General features: G+C 31.9%; 1 protein-coding gene across 1 annotated transcript; it reads right to left on the bottom strand.

The window, feature by feature from the left end:
- Nucleotides 1-7,606: 7,606 nt before the first annotated feature.
- LOC114397106 (agamous-like MADS-box protein AGL29) lies at nucleotides 7,607-9,885 on the bottom strand. Its single transcript, XM_028359223.1, has 3 exons — nucleotides 9,367-9,885; nucleotides 9,143-9,202; nucleotides 7,607-7,645 (listed from the first exon to the last, which is right to left on the bottom strand). Exons 1-3 carry the CDS (start codon nucleotides 9,883-9,885, stop codon nucleotides 7,607-7,609), a joined length of 618 nt encoding a protein of 205 aa, XP_028215024.1.
- Nucleotides 9,886-17,794: the final 7,909 nt, after the last annotated feature.

Genomic DNA, 17,794 nt, shown 5'->3' on the forward strand with positions numbered 1-17,794 from the left:
GAATTTGAAATTGAATTTGTGGAGCCAAACTTTGGAGCCAAAATTTCACTAATTATGATTAGTGAATTTTAGTTATGGTTCAGCCCACTAATCGAAGATCAATTCCAAGATTCTCCACTAAGTGTGCTTAGGTGTCATGAGGCATGTAAAGCATGAAGGACATGCACAAAGTGTGACTATATGATGTGGCAATGGGATGTGGTAAGCAAATGCTCGCCTCCCCCTCTAAAATTTAATTGGATTGGGCTTCTACCAATTCAATTAAATTTATTTCCAACCACACACATCAAATATTCACTTAGTGCATGTGAAATTACAAAACTACCCCTAATACAAAAACTAGTCTAGGTGCCCTAAAAGACAAGGGCTGAAAAATCCTATATTTCTAGTGTACCCTACCTACATTATGGAGCCCTAAATACAAGGACCAAAATTAATGAAACCTTAATGTAATATGTACAAAGATAAGTGGCTCATACTTAGCCCATGGGCCCGAAATCTACCCTAAGGCTCATGAGAATCCTAGGGCCTTCTCTTGCATCTTTGGCTCAATCTTCTTGGAGTCTTCTATCCAATGCCCTTAGGGGGTAGGATTGCATCAATAAGTTTCTCCTTTTTTCTTGTATGAATACATTTCTTGTGTGTTTATCCATTTGTGTATGATTTTATGTTACAACGCACTTTGGCCTTTTTGATGTTACCAAAGGGGGAGAGAAAATGGGTATTTTAGAAATCAAGACATTATATTTTCAAAGTTTCAAAATTAAGAATGAATTCAAAAAGAAAGGGGGAGAAAGAGATGAGTGAACGATAGAACAAAACTTGCATGTATTCTCTTGATTTTAGGATTGTCATCATTAAAAAGGGGGAGATTATGGAAGCAATGCTTTCCAAGTTTATTTTGATGATGTCAAAGACTCAAGTCAAGAATCAAGAGTCAAGCAAGTATCATGAATCAAAGAGTCGTTCAATCAAGATTGAAGATTAAAGTGAAGATTCAATAGAATACTCAAGATATACAAGAACTTGAAGTAAAGCATCAAGATAAGTATAAAAAGATTTTTTCAAAAGAAAATATTGAATAGCACTATTTGTCCAAAACAATTTTTCAAAGAAAAATCTTTTACCAAGAGTTTTACTCTCTAGTAATCGATTACCTGAAGGCAGTAATCCATTACCAATAGCCAACATTCTTTTCAAACTAATTTACAAAGTCGTAATCAATTACCATGAGCATGTAATTGATTACCAATGTTTTTTAACGTTGAGATTTCAAATTTCAAGAGTCACAACTTGTGATAAAACATTTTCAAACTTGTGTAATCGATTACACAATATATGTAATCAATTCCAGTGTTTCTTGTGGAAGCAAAGCTTCATGATGAATCAACAATGATTCAAAGGTGTTTTTATGATAACAATGATGACAACAAAAGATGATGACAAAGGTGATGAACAAAAAGCTCAAAGACCAAAGAACAACTCAAGTGAATCAAGAACAAGTCAAGAGTTCAAGAATCAAGAAGAATTCAAGACTCAAGAAGGGTCTACAATCAAGAATCAAGATTCAAGATTCAAGATCTCAAGAATCAAGATCAAGATTCTAGACTCAAGATTCAAGAATGAAGAAAAGACTCAATCAAGATAAGTATTAAAAAGTTTTTTCAAAACTTTGAATAGCACATGAGTTTTTGACAAAACCTTTACCAAAAAGTTTTTACTCTCTGGTAATCGATTACCATATTGTTGTAATCGATTACCAGTAGCAAAATGAGTTTGAAAAAGTTTTCAAACTGAATTTACAACGTTCCAATTATTTTAAAAAATCTGTAATCGATTACAATGTTTTGGTAATCGATTACCAGTGTCCTTGAACGTTGAAATTCAAATTCAAATGTGAAGAGTCACATCCTTTCACTTAAAAGCCTTGTGTAATCGATTACACTAATTTGGTAATTGATTACCAGTGATTGTTTATGATAAATCAAAAGATGTAACTCTTCAAAAAGGTTTTGACTTTTTCAAATGGGTTTTAAGTTTTTCTAAAAGTTATAACTCTTCTAAATGGTCTTCTTGACCAGACATGAAGAGTCTATAAAAGCAAGACTTTGTTTTTCAATTTATAAATATACCTTCACATTCATTTGATCAATCCTTTACAAGCCTTGAAACTCTTTGAACTTCTTCTTCTTCTTTGTACCAAAAGCTTTCTGAAGTTTTCTGGTTTTCCAAACCTTGAAAACTTGTGCTATTCATCTTTTCATTCTCTTCTCCATTTGCCAAAAAGAATTCGCCAAGGACTAACCGCCTGAATTCTTTTTGTGTCTCTCTTCTGCCTTTTCCAAAAGAACAAAGGACTAACCGCCTGAATTCTTTTGTGTCTCCCTTCTCCCTTGTCAAAGAATTCAAAACGACATAGTCTGAGAATTCTTTTGATTCTTCCCTTTCCATAATACAAAAGTGTTCAAAGGACTAACCGCCTGAGAATTCTTTTGTATCCCCATTCACAAAGTATCAAAGGTTTAACAGCCTGAGATGTTTGTCTTAACACATTGGAGGGTACATCCTTTGTGGTACAAGTAGAGGGTACATCTACTTGGGTTTGACTGAGAACAAGAGAGGGTACATCTCTTGTGGATCAGTTTTAGTGGAGGGTACATCCACTAGGTTCAAAGAGAACAAGGGAGGGTACATCCCTTGTGGATCTTTGCTTGTAAAAGGATTTTTACAAGGTTGAAATAAATCTCAAGGACTGCAGGTCACTTGGGGACTGGAGGTAGGCACGGGTTGTTGCCGAACCAGTATAAAAACTCTTGTGTGTTTGTTTCCTTCTTCCCTACTCTTTTACTTTCTGCTGTGCATTTAATTTTCGCTTTTACTTTCTGTTAAGTTTCTCTTCTACTCCATATTCTCTTAATAACAAAAGTAAAAGCCTTAAAAGAGTAATTTTTTAATTGGTAAAGTTTTAGGAATAATTAATTCAACCCTCATTCTTAATTATTCTGAGGCCACTCGATCCAACATTTCTAAATGTTTTGATTTTTAAATTTAAACATGAAGAGTCACATCTATTGATGTGTAATCGATTACACTATGATGGTAATCGATTACCAGTGACTTATTTTGAAAATTAAATTACCAAAAGTCATAATTCTTAAAGTGACTAGTTTCTGAAGATTTTTTAAAGAGTCACAACTTTTAAAGTGGCTAGTTTTCAAAAAGAGTCACAACTTTTAAAGTGACTAGTTTTCAAAAGAGTCACAACTCCTAAATACAAGACCCAAAAATAATGGAACCTTAATCTAATATGTACAAAGATAAGTGGGCTCATACTGAGCCCATGGGCTCAAAATCTACCCTAAAGCTCATGAGAATCCTAGGGCCTTCTCCTGCATCTCTAACCCAATCTTCTTGGAGTCTTCTATCCAACGCCCTCAGGGGTTAGGATTGTATCAGGTTGAAATTATGAGATTTCAAATTTTACCTAAACTTGTTCCGGTAAAACCGTGATCCTCGATTCATTAACCGTTGGATCACCTTCAAATTTTGACTATAGGTTCATAACCCATGCTTCATGTTTTGATTGTTGGGATATTCAAAATAACAATTTTTGACATCTCACTTAGCATGAGAAGCGCCCTAAACACAATTCCAATCCGATAGGGAATTGTGCTGTGCGCGAATTGTCGAGATTAGGGCAAATCCCAACTCGAGAAGGGTTTGCACTTAACGCAAAAAGTCGTGCTTAGCACCAAAAGTGCATTCTCAATTAGCGAGCTAAGCTTGCTAAGCGAGATCTACAGATTATAAATACGTTCTTCAGCATGAAAAACATGATTTCACGCCTCTCCCTCTCAAAACTCCATCCAAATCACCCTAGAAACTCCTCTTCCACCACCCACGACCACCGGTACCACCATAAGCCACCGTTGCTTGTCGCTAAACCACCACACAGAGAGGAAATAATCAGAGCGGAATCCTTAGGATCCACCTCAAGGATTCGGTGGAGAACAAGCTCTCAATCCTTTCTTTTGTAGCTTCTCTGAGGTAATCTTGACTTCTAAGCCTTTCTCCTAGTTAGTTTGAGCTTCTCTTATTGTCTCTTGTGTTTTGGGTATTGTAATAGGGTGTTTTTACATTTCCTTTGAAAAACCCTTGAAAATGAGACGTTGTAAAAGTTATATTTTTATAAAACTGATGTTGTTTTCATGACCTTCTTTGAACCCCAATCACATTGACGTGAACAAAATTTCAAATGGCGTCTCTTTGTAGTAGAACTCGAAACACCCCTTAGCCCTTTATTTTTTGACAGGGGTGATTGACCCTAAATTTTATTATTAACCTTGTTTTTAAATCTATACTAAATTTCCTTTGATTTGGTATATAGAACTCTGTGTTTGGACCAACGAACATGAACGATAGAGCTCTCAGAGCGACGCACAGAGAAGTTGACGGAGAGCTCACGATAGGTGAGGGAAGTTTATTATAATTTACAACTTTTGACACCATATTTGGGGTCAGGGAACCTAACTATGAGGATGTATGTCTGTCCCTGTTGCATGCTAATTTTCAAGAAAAACAATGTTTTCAACTAATGGGTTGTGATACGTCTGTTATTGATAAATGACATTATTATTTTTATTAGACTTGTGTTGTCTAAAAACCTGGGAAGTGTGAATCTCAGGCATGAACTATGTATGTATGTATGTGCAGAATGTGATTTGTTGATTATATTTTTGTTGATGATATTAATTGATATGAGGTGACGTTGATGTTTATGATATTATTGATAGAGAATGATGTTGTTATTGAAGATGAAGTTGATAATAATTGATATGAGACGATGTCAGTGTTTATGATAATATTGATATGAGGTGATGTTGTTATTGATTATTATGTTGATATGAGATGATGATGTTTTTGTTGATAATGTCATTGAGATGAGATGATATTGATGTTGAGAATGGCATTGAGATGAGATGATGTTGATGTTGATAATGACATTGAGATGAAATGTTGTTGATGTTGAAAATGTCATTGTGATGATGTATGTTGTGTATGTACATGGGGGTGCAGTTACCATGATGGATATCCCTGGTGGAGGAAAGAGTGGTTAGAGAGTTTTAAGCATCTATGAAGGGGGATGACTTAGAATCTTTAATTATCCACAGTTTGTGCATTGATGGTACCCATGTTTCATACTTCATGTTGCATGGAAATAGTATAAACTTTGCGAGTAAGTACTTGAAGTTTCTCATAAGGGGAAATACTTGTACTTGGGGGTATGTCACTCGGTTTTGGAACTCCCTTAAGACTCAGGGTGATCACCATGGGGGGGAGTTACCTGTGCATGACAATGTGACCTCGACACTTACTAATGTAGCTCCATGTGAAGCTTGTAGGCCTTGGATATTCTTCATCAATGGAGTCCTTTGCTTCTTGAAGATCAATGGTAGCAGAATGGAGAAGGAAGAAAGATGATTGGAGACGCCACTTCAAGGAGAAGATGAGTCAAGAACAAGCTCACCACCATAGGAAGCCATGGATAAGAGCTTAAAGGTAGGAGAAGATGAATGGAGGGAGAAGGAGAGAAGGAGAACGAAATTTTATGCCTCAAATGAGGTTTGAACTTTGAAGTGTAATTTTCAAATGATCAAAGTTGAAAAAATGCACACACGGCCTCTATTTATAGCCTAAGTGTCATACAAAATTGAAGGGAAATTTGAATTTCTATTCAAATTTCACTTGAATTTGAAATTGAATTTCTGGAGCCAAAATTTCACTAATTATGATTAGTGAATTTCTGCTACGGTTCAGCCCATTAATCCAAGATCAAGTCCAAGATTTTCCACTAAGTGTGCTTAGGTGTCATAAGTCATGTAAAGCATGAAGGACATGCACAAAGTGTGACTATACGATGTGACAATGGGGTGTAGCAAGTAAATGCTCACCTCCCCCTTAAGATGGTCCAAAATTTAATTGGATTGGGCTTCTCCCAATTCAATTAAATTTATCTCCCAACACACACATCAAATAGTGCACTTAATGCATGTAAAATTACAAAATTACCCCTAATACAACAACTAGTCTGGTGCCCTAAAATATAAGGGCTGAAAAATCCTACATTACTAGGGTACCCTCCCTACACTATGGAGCCCTAAATACAAGGCCCAAAAATAATGAAACCTTAATCTAATATGTACAAAGATAAGTGGGCTCATACTTAGCCCATGGGCCTAAAATCTACTCTAAGGCTCATGAGAACCCTAGGGCCTTCTCTTGCATCTTTGGCCCAGACTTCTTGGAGTCTTCTATCCATTGTCCCTGGGGGGTAGGATTGCATCATTTCCTCCCCCTTGAAAAGGATTTGACCTCAAATCCAGAGGTTCTTAAAGCTTTGGGCTTCTTCCCTCAACGCCTGTAAAAAGAATAAAAATATATATATTAGTGGTGTTTGGTATGTTGGAGTAGGGTAAGGTCTGAAAACCCCTTTCCTGGGCATCTTCCCATGAGGGAACATGGTTCCTCACCAACTCAATAAGTGGTGCTACAAGTATAGAAAAATATGGGACAAACCTTTTTTAAAAGTTTGTTAAGTCATGGAAGCCCTAAATTTTCCTTATATTTGGTGGAATAGGCCACTCAGGAATGACCTTTATTCTCTTAGGGTTCGTCAGAACCCTTTGATGTTTATTTAAAAATTAAGGAAAGTAATGCAATAAAACATTCCTTTTTCTGTATTTTCATGTTGATCATTCCTACCAAAAGTATGACAAACCTAAGGTGTCCCATATGAGCACCTAAGTTTGTATTGAAACTAAAAATAAGAACAAACCTACCTAATGAGTCCCTATGTATGTGAATCATGAAGATGTTGGATGTATGAGTGATTTTATAAAAGAGGGTTTCATCACTCAACACATTCATCATACCACTTATCATAAGGATTTGGTGCCTCATAATACCTATTTTGGGCACCAACAAAGCACAAGGATTTAAGCTCTTATGAACCAAATCCTCATCCATCAACTCTTTTACTTGAGGAATAACCTTAAGCTCAAGAGGTATGGCAGGCTAAGGGATGTTTGCCTTGATAGGAGAAGGTAGAAGGATTGTTTAAGAAGGAGTGCTCTTTTGCTATCACCTTTTGTTGCAAAATGGTTTTCCTTCTTAACAATCTTCTTGGAGGAATCCTTTTCCTCTTTTTACTTCCCCTTTGCCTTTCAAGACAAGGCCTTACTATCCTTCTTTTTCTTTTGTTTTTCTAGTTTTTCTTCCTCATCCCTTTTATCTTTCATAGTTAGTTGACCTTTGGCCACCCGTGAAGGTGTTTGAGGATGCAACACAAACTTTGTTCCAAGGTGGGTGAGGGTTATCTCATTATTTAGGCCATTATAGATGATTTTCCTATCATATTGTCATGGCCTACCGAAGAGAAGGTGTCCTGCCTCCATAGGAACTACATCACAAATCACTTCATCCTTATATGTTCCAATGGAGAAGGACACTTTCACTTGTTGATTGACTATCATCTCCCCTTGCTCATTGAGCCATTGAAGTTTGTAAGGCTTTGGATGGGGAGTGATAGCAAGGCTCAACTTAGAGACTAATCTTGTGCTACAACAATTGCAACATGAACTACTATCTACAATTGCAACATAAAGGTAAGTGATAGTTTATACCAAACACAAGTCTATAAGGAGACATACCAATGGGAGTTTTAAATGTCGTCCTACAAGCTCAATGCACATCATTTAGTTTAATTGTCCAATCTTTCCTAGATGCACTAACTATTTTTTTCAAGAATCCTTTTTAACTCCCTATTGGACAATTCTACTTGCCCACTAGTTTGTGGGTTATATGGGACTGCAACCTTGTGAGTCAACCCATATTTAGCCAAGAGGCCGTTAAACAACTTATTATAGAAGTGAGTCCCTCCATCACTAATGATTGCTTAAGGTGTGCCAAATCTGGTGAAAATAATTTTCTTTAAAAATTTGATTACCACCCGAGTAATCATAGACATACTAATAGGCAGGAACGATGATCACAATTCATCCTAACAGTGTTGTACATGCTTTTCAGCTCTCAAAACCCTCAAGGTTGTCTCAAATTGATAAAAGACAACAATAAAACTGAGTAAATCAATTTAAAGGATAAAGACCTCTATATATAGCTCCCTAAAGATACCTACACGAAAAGGTGCATTACGACCGTGGTGAATCCATCACAACTATTGTCAGAAGTGGCGCTGAAGCCTTGGGCCATTATGGATTGGCCACAACCCTCTTGAGTTTACCATGGTCATTATCGGATCCTTGATGCTGTTGTAGGAAGGTCGTTATCATTTAACTATAGTCGTGTTGATTATTTTGGTGTTTAGGATCAACTTTTATACTTTGAGAGGCTTTCATGTTAGAGGAGTATTTTCTGTACTCTTTGTTGGTTATTCGGATCACATACATCTTGTGGGCCAAATATGCTATAATATTTTTCCTTTAAAAAAAAAAACGTTTTCCTTTTCTTTCTCAAAGTTGATGAGAAATATGTAATCAACACAAGTTTTTACTATGTATGTCAAAACACATAGAAAAGAGGACATGTTATTTTATGTAAGATTACAAAGATTAATTCATGTCTTGTCACAAAGAGTCGTGTCTATTCAAAAGACATCTTTTCAAATAGAAATAAAATGGTAAAGGATTGCAATAATATAGTAGAAAAAATAATCTTACTCTTGTTTAGAACCTCAAGATTTGTAAAAGAACTTATTTCCTTATTTCGAAAAAGAAGAGATTTTTTCACAACAAAATTTTATGTCCTTGTTATAATAATTAGTGATTACATTTTAAAACAAATTTCATGATATTCTTCGGATCAAAAGTAGGACTATATTTTTCCATTAATCATTTGATAAATGCATGTTATAAATCGATAAAAAAAAATATCTCTCGGCGCCAAAAATCATGTCAGGTCCCAATTAAATCTAAATTAATTGGATTTAAAGGAAAAAAAAAAAAAAACCTCTTGAAATACTTATTTTTCATTGGACTTAAATCCATTACGTACATACTTAAGGAAATGCAATTCTTACACAAATAATAGCATAATTTTGACATGAGAATTAAAAACACTTATTCACCGTTATTGTTCCTTTCTCTCCCATCTCACTATATCTAGCAGAGATGAGAGCAACCCAAGGCTATAGGGTCAAGGGAACATAAATCAAACAATTGTTGATTCAGCTTTTCCATGTAAGATTGTATGTTGTTGCTTCATGTTGTTTTATCTCTTATTTTCTTCAATTCTTTCTTCTAAATTACATGTTGCAGGGCATCAATTCTTTCTTCTTTTCTTCGTAATTACTTGTTTTCTTACTCCTACTACAGGTTCTTGTGCAAGAAGCAACATACACTCCGACACCTCAATTTCATCAACATAGTCCTTCACCTTACGTTGGAGCTCTAAACACAAACCTTGCAATTCTTTATATTGAAAGACTTGTGTCACTTCATGTTGTTTTAGTCTCTCATCATGCTTTGTACCCTTAATTTCCTCCTCGAGTATTTGGGTCTGAAGATCAGATAATTGTTGATTCAGCCTTTCCATGTCACCAACAACTTCATTTGAAGAATTGTTGCTTCCAAGGGCATCATTTGAATTGGTCGCATGTTGAAGAAATTTAGTCACAACAACATCAACACTTGGGTGCCCAAAAGAGTAAGGTTTGTTTCCAATAGAGAACACAACGATAGCAATTTCTACTCCACACAAGATGGACAATTCATTCGCCTTTTTGAACAAACCTGTTCGACGCTTGGAAAATGTTACTTGCCTTGTATTAGGGTCTTTCACCACTGCAATTTGAATCTTACGACGACCCATGGTTCCTTCACTTTCTTCACAATGATGGTTACCTGAAAAAAATGCAAGAACAAAGAAAGAGGGAGATTATTGTAAAGGTTAGGGTGGATGTGATATGATATTCCCATAACCCTTTATTTATCTGAAAAATTTCAACGTTTCTATTATGTAAGGGAAGTGTTTCAGTATATTCCTGATTTATAAAACTGGTCATATAAACAATTTTGACCTGCATTTTATTTCTTTTTTAATTTAATGATGCTAATACTAAATATAACCACGTATTTGATTTGTTGGAAAACAAATCATGTGATTTCTATGTTTGTTAGATATTATTGAAAACTTAAATAGAAAAGATATTTGTATTTATCAACGCCATCCTAAATGTATGTTTGAGTTGTTATGTTTGGAATTAGAACAAGGACATACATTTGTCTGCTAAAATTTATACTTGTACAAAATTATTTGTCTTTTATTGTGAAAATAACACATTTACTATGTATGTGAGTCAACCTATCGTTGTCATTTTAATTTTAGTTTATATAGTTTTGTTTTTCTTTTTCATTAAATTGATGGACCTAATTTAAATTTATCACTCAAAAATTATATTTTTAATGCAAAACATAATTTATTTGACATTTTAGTCTATTTTTAGAATAAAATTATAAAAACTATCATTTTAGTAAGTATTTTTTTTTTCAAACGAAATACCATACAAATCAAATTAAGTTAATTCATTACCGAAGTAAATCAAATTAAGTTAATTTGAATTATATAATAAAGGAAGTTGTTTTCAGTCAACTCAATTTGAACTAGACTAATTTTTTCATTTCTTTCATTGAATAAATACCTGTTTTAGTTTTCTTAAACTTCAAGTATTATTCAATTTCTTATATAGATCGAGACAAAAGTAATGACTATAAACTATTGTTTAAATCCAAACTAGCTTAGTTTTTCATATCTTGGACATGTAACTAATTTATATTTTATAATTTATAGGATTAATTTGTTTATATTATTTGAATTTTTAATATATTATTAATTATTTAGTTTAAATTTTAAAAAATATATTAATAGATATGTCAATAAATATTTAAATATATTCTTATATACACTCATGCTCTAGAAAATTGTTATCATTCAAAGTGTTGTCCTAGGTAGGATTTCCTTCACCTTAATCATATTTTGCTTGTTCACTGTCGATTTAATTTTAAAAAAAGTTAATTTTGTTCATTTACTTATTTCTTTGGTCTGTATGTTTGATTTGAGATAACAAAAATTAAATTAAGTCGTGTAATTACAATAAAATTCTGTCTTGTTAACCAAATATATTTATTATGATTTTCACGTATATTCTTATATTTTACACTTGTAATTGATTGTATAGTTTTAATGTTTTAAATATCACAATTAATAAATAAAATATTTTATTTATTATTTTGATCATATTATAATTTATTATTGTAATTATAAAAATTATTCCATAAAAACTAATAAGTTAATTAAGGTTTTATATAACATAAGCATTCATATAAGATTTAACGATTTAATTCAATCAAATATATACTCGTGGTAATTTTCTTAATTGTTTATATAATTTTGTCAAATTTTTTAAAGTTATTTTTTTTTGTTAAAAATTAATTAAAACTGAAAAAGGACAAAAAACCACAAGCAAAATGATATAAAAAAATTGTTTAATTTAATTAACCTAAAAAAATGGTGGTATGTCTTTTATTAAATAAATTTTAAAACTCGATATACTTAATAAATCAATTAATTATCAATGAAACACTATTAACATAGTTAAATGCATTCAATTAAAACAATCAAAATATTCAATATATCAACCAAATTTCAATAAACTATCATTAGCATGAAAATTTGTATTAATGGTGTATTTATATTTGGTATTAATCTTTTATTTAAACAATCAAAATATTCAATATATCAACCAAATTTCAATAAACTATAATTAGCATGAAAATTAGTATTAATGGTGTATTTATATTTGGTATTAATCTTTTATTCTAACTACATACATTAAAATGATTTTTATTATATTATTACTATACAAATAATTATTTTCATAACTTAATATTTTTAAACTAAACTTATTAATGTTACTGAAACAAACAATAAGGTATAAATAAGAATACACATCTAGTTTTATTTATTAAAAAACACAATTTGATTAACAAAATTGAATTTACAAAATATAAAATTATTAATTCTCAATTGATAATCCTATAAAATAGAAGGTATTTTAAAGAGACCAATAAAATAGAATATGAAATACAACTTTAGTTGTGTTTCTTACATACCATAATATTATAAAATATACATGTAATTTTATATTTTTCACATTTTTACTTTTATCAACAAAAAATATATTATATTAATTTGCACGGTTTTTATATCTATTATATAAAATCAAAAAGATAGAATAAATATAAAATCTGAATATTCAAATTTATATAGTTCTTTTATACTATAATTGATTTAAGATTCTATTGGAAATAAAATAAATTATAATAAATATAAAATCTGCATTAATTATTTGGAGAGAATGAATATGAGGATGTCACATGGCATCACCCCATAGAATAAAACCTTCATAAAAAAAATTATAGTGTCAACTAATTATAAATTTATCATATTATCATGTAAAGTAAGATTACTAATTTTTGTAGAAATTATTATTTTAAAATTCATATTTAGGATGATCAATTCCATACAACTAAATCAACCTAATAATTGTGAGAAATTTTCAAAATTAATGAAAGGTTGTGTGCTTTTATGAAATTTTCTCTTTGTATATAAAGATTTAAGTATGAATATATGACTCTTCATAAAGAGACATAAGATGTGACTCTTCTTCTTTTATGAGATGTGATTTTTCACTTGAGAGTTATGAAATTAAATGATACTAAATTAGTAATACTAACATATTTGATTTGTTGGAAAACAAGAAATCTAATTTCTATGTTTGCTGGATATTAAAAAACTTTTATGAATGTTTTTAATTGATTGAATAACTACAAATGTTATGTACCGTTTTGATTACTCTATTGAGTACTTACAAAAATATTTGCATTAATTAGTGCAAAAATGCACATAAATGAGGATAAAAATAAGATAGAAAATTATGCACAAAAATAAACGGAGATGAATGCGAATGAGTATTATAATAGGCACCATACCCCATACTTACACCTATTACTATATATAAGTATTTAATTATAATATGTAATGTCATATATATTATTTTAAATAGTAAAACATAATATCATAGTCTAAAGACTTTAATTTGGTGATTAATTCCATTCTCATAATTATAATCTTGCTACTGAATACACTATATCTTGAAGTAGTTTTTTAACTTCTCGACCCAAATTTATTTGGTTTAAAAATTGATTAAATTGTAATTTTGGTTCACCTATAAGTTGAATCCGAGTTTGGTGCTCTTATTTATAAATTGAGATATTTAGTCTCTCTATTTTTTAGAATTAGTAATTTTGATTCTTCTGTCAATTGACTGTTAGTTGACCATTCAAAGTCAACATTTGATTTTGATGTGACATAATAATGTTAATGTGGTACTTATGTAGGTTGGGATATGGCGTTTATGTGAGAAGGGGTTAACTAAAGTAAAAAATGAAAAAGCGTCTTGGTAAGAATTGAATCCATGACCTTTTATACAATGACAATGCAATAAATTACCATAATTTTATGTGCTTGATTAATTTTAAAAATAATATTTCTATGTATCGTTACATCAATATTTATGAATTTTTTCCAATACAATTTTATAAATTAAAACAAATTTATTTAATATACAAATCTTTTTACTTTTATTTTATATCATTTCACATATTTTTATTTTTCAAAGTTTATATATTTAATTTAAATTTTACCAATTTATATTGAATTTCATAAATTAATATGTAAGTTATTTACATAATTTATTTTATATTATGTATACATTTTATAAAGTTTACTTTAGTTTATAAATTATATTTACTCTAATTATATAAATCAATATTACTAGTTTACTATATAAATTATATAAATTGATTTTAATATATAAGTTATATTTAATATGAACATTAGTTTATGTAATTTACACAAGTTACATAAATTCATATTAATATGTATCTTTATTTTCATTTTAACTATAAAAATTTATTTGATAAATAATTTTTTATTCCAACTATATAAATCAAGAAAAATACATTAATTAATATGTAAATTATTTATAAAAATTATTTTATGTAATTTATGAAAATTATGTAAATTTCTTTTAATAAACAAATCATATTTTTTCTAATTATAAAATTAATAAAATTTTAGTATTTAATTTTTTATATTATTTAAATTGGAGACCAAAAGTGCATTTAGCTTTTATATTAATAATTTATGTAAATAATTTACATATTAATTTATGAAGTTCAATTATAAATTGGTAAAATTAAAATAAAAATATGTATCTTTTCGAAATACAAATATGTAAAACACATAAAATTAAAGTAAAATAATTATATATTAAATAAATTTGTTTAATTTATAAATTTTTATAATTAGAAAAAAAGTTAATAACTTTTAACGTAATGATAGATAGAAAATATTATTTATAAAATTAATCAAACAAAGCAAGCGATATAATGACTTATTGCCTTGTCAATGTATAACATGTCATGTATTCAATTCCTATGAGACATTTTTTAATCTTCACTTTATTTAATCCCTTATCACAACATAAGTATCACGTCAACAATCTAGAAAAGCGTCATGTCAGCACTAATCTGCCACATTAAAGTTAACATTTGACTTTGGATAGTTAACTAACGGTCAGCTAACAGAAGGACCAATATTGTTGATTCCAAAAAATAGGGGAACTGGATGTCTTTATTTAGCAGTAGGGGAACCAAAATTGTGGATTCGAAATTATAGGGAAACCAAAATTGCAATTTAACCTTGAAAATTTTATCAAACTTTGCAAGCATGCAATATATCATAAGGAAGCACAAAGTGATTTCGAACCCCTTGGATGAAGCCTATCGCCCATTGATATTAGTTTGAGAAAAGTCTTTAAAAATTTTCAAAAGAAAAATTTTTATCCGTCAAACTATTCAACCCCCTCACCCTTCTAGTGTGTTTTAGGTACTTCAATTGGTATCAGAGCTTGCCTTCTAGGTTGAGCTCCTAACAAAGCAAGAGGAAAAGAAATTCCTAAAATGTTGGAAGAAGGATTTGTTGTGAACAAGCCTCCCATGTTCAAGGGAGCCAACTATGACTACTGGAAGGAAAGAATGATTGCTTTCTTTGAATTCATTCACATTGATATGTGTGATGTCATAGAAAGAGACAATTGCATTCCTCTAAATGCTAAGAAGAAGGAGATCCCTAGGGAGAAATGGACGAATTATCATAAATCTAGATTCCTTTTGCAACTTACACGCAAGAAACACCTTGTTATGTGCTCTATCACAAGAACAATATTCCAAAGTTCATAGCTTCAGAAGCACCAAACAGATGTGGGAAACCTTAGCCATTACCTACGAAGGGTCCTCCAAGGTAAAGCATAACAAGTTGAGTCTTCTGACACATAAGTATGAACTCTTTAGTATGGAAGAAGGAGAAGATATCTAAACCATGTTTGGACGCTTCCACACCATTCTGAATGAGCTTTGCTCTCTAGGTAGATATTATGATAATTATGATCACATTGATAAAATCTTATGAAGTTTATTGATGGAAACTTGCTTGTGGGGCTTCTGTGGAGGCTGGATCTTTGAGCTTCAATGAGGTCCTTTAATGGTGATTTTCCACCATGGAGATGCAGCGGAAGACAAAGGAGAAGAGGTGAGAGGAGGCGCCATCCACTAGGGAATAAGCCATGGAAGAAGGAGATTCACCACCAAGATGAGCCTTGGATAAGAAGCTTGGAGAGGATGCTTCAATGGAGGAAAAGAAAGAGGGAGAGAAAGAGAGAGGGGGGAGCACGAAATTGAAGGAAGAAAAAGGAGGAGAAGTTGAACTTTGAGTTGTGTCTCACAAGACTCTCATTCATCAAAGTTACAACAAGTGTTACACATGCTTCTATTTATAGACTAGGTAGCTTCCTTGAGAAGCTTTCTTGAGAAAACTTCCTTGAGAAGCTTCTTTGAGAAAACTTCCTTGAGAAGCTAGAGCTTAGCTACACACACCCCTAATAACTAAGCTCACCTCCTTGAGAAGCTTCCTTGAGAAGATTCCTAAAGAAGCTAGAGCTTAGCTTCACACACCTTTCTAATAGCTAAGCTCACCTCCTTGAGATGAGAAGCTAGAGCTTAGCTACACACCCCCTATAATAGCTAAGCTCACCCCCATTTCAAAAATACATGAAAATACAAAAAAAGTCCCTACTACAAAGACTACTCAAAATGCCCTGAAATACAAGGCTAAAACCCTATATTACTAGAATGGCCAAAATACAAGGCCCAAAAGAAGGAAAAACCTATTCTACTATTTACAAAGAAGAGTGGATCCAACCTTGACCCATGGGCTCAAAAATCTACCCTAAGGTTCATGAGAACCTTAGGGCCTTCTTTAGTAGCTCTAGCCCAAGCCTCTTGGAGTCTTCTATTGAATACCCTTGAGGGGTAGGATTGCATCATTTATGTAGAAAGTAGAGACCACAAATTACAACTTTATGAGACATCAAGAATCTTGATTCAATGACTCTTGAAGAGCTCATTGTGATTTTTAAAGTCCATGAGCAAGAGCTTGCTCAAGATAAAGGAACAAACAAAGGGAAGTCACTAGCCCTTACAATTCCAAAGAGTCATTGTCAAAAGCCTTTGCTTTTAATGATGTTTCAAAAGAAGAATATGATGATGATGACTTTGATGAACAAGATGACGAGCTAAGTTTGATCACTAAAATGATCAGAAAGATGTGAGAAAATAAGAACTTCTTTAGATTTAATAGTTCGTCCAAAAGAACCTTCCACAAGAAGTAGAAAAGTCCAGTCATATGCTATGAGTGCAAGAGGCCAGGACATTTCAAGTCAGAATGTCCTGACCTTGAAAAGACAAAGGATAAGAGGAAGAAATTCTTCAAATCCAAAAAGAAGAGCCTTATGAGCACCTAGGAGGACCTGGACAATTCATCGTCTGGCGAGGACAATGAGGAAGAAGCCAACTTGTGGATTCTCAGCCTAATGACACTGTCAACTCTGACGGTGAAGAGGTAATATTCGAATCAAGAGAAGATTTAATTAAAGGGTACAATCAAATTATATCTGCTCTGCTCGCGTCTCTAAAGTTTATAGAAAACTAAACAAATGTTTTCAATATCTTGAAAGAGAGCATTAGGATTTCAAGAAAACTTATCAACCTCATTTAATTGATTTTATCTTGGAAACCACTTCACTTGGTGATGTACAAGACACCTCTGTTTGTGAGGAAGTCAAGGCATTACTTGACGAAAAGGTATCTAGTGGACGAAAGATTCTTCTTAAGTATTTTCAAGACTTGGAAGAAAGGGTGAAATCCTTAACCACAACTCTTAAAGATTCAAAAGAAGAACACAAGGAAATGCTTAAACAAAAGCTCTTACTACTAAAAGAATGCATCAGTCATGGTACCTGGATAGTGGTTGCTCGCAACACATTATAGGCGAAAGGTCTATGTTCCAATCCTTAAGCCTTATGTTTGGTGGGGTGGTCACTTTCGGAGGGAATAAAAAATTTATGATAATAGTGTAGGCATATAGAGTGTACAACTCCAGAACCTTGACTTTGGAAGAAGCCATTCATGTGAGGTTTAATGACAACAAGCCTAACACTACCATGTCAAAACTGGATGAGTCCTTTGCAGAGATGAAAATTGAAGATATCGTCAAGTCTATTGTTGCATCTAGTCAGAACCAACTTGTGTCCAACTCACCA

Source organism: Glycine soja, chromosome 18 (genome assembly GCF_004193775.1).
Source record: "Glycine soja cultivar W05 chromosome 18, ASM419377v2, whole genome shotgun sequence".
NCBI classification, from domain to species: domain Eukaryota; kingdom Viridiplantae; phylum Streptophyta; class Magnoliopsida; order Fabales; family Fabaceae; genus Glycine; species Glycine soja.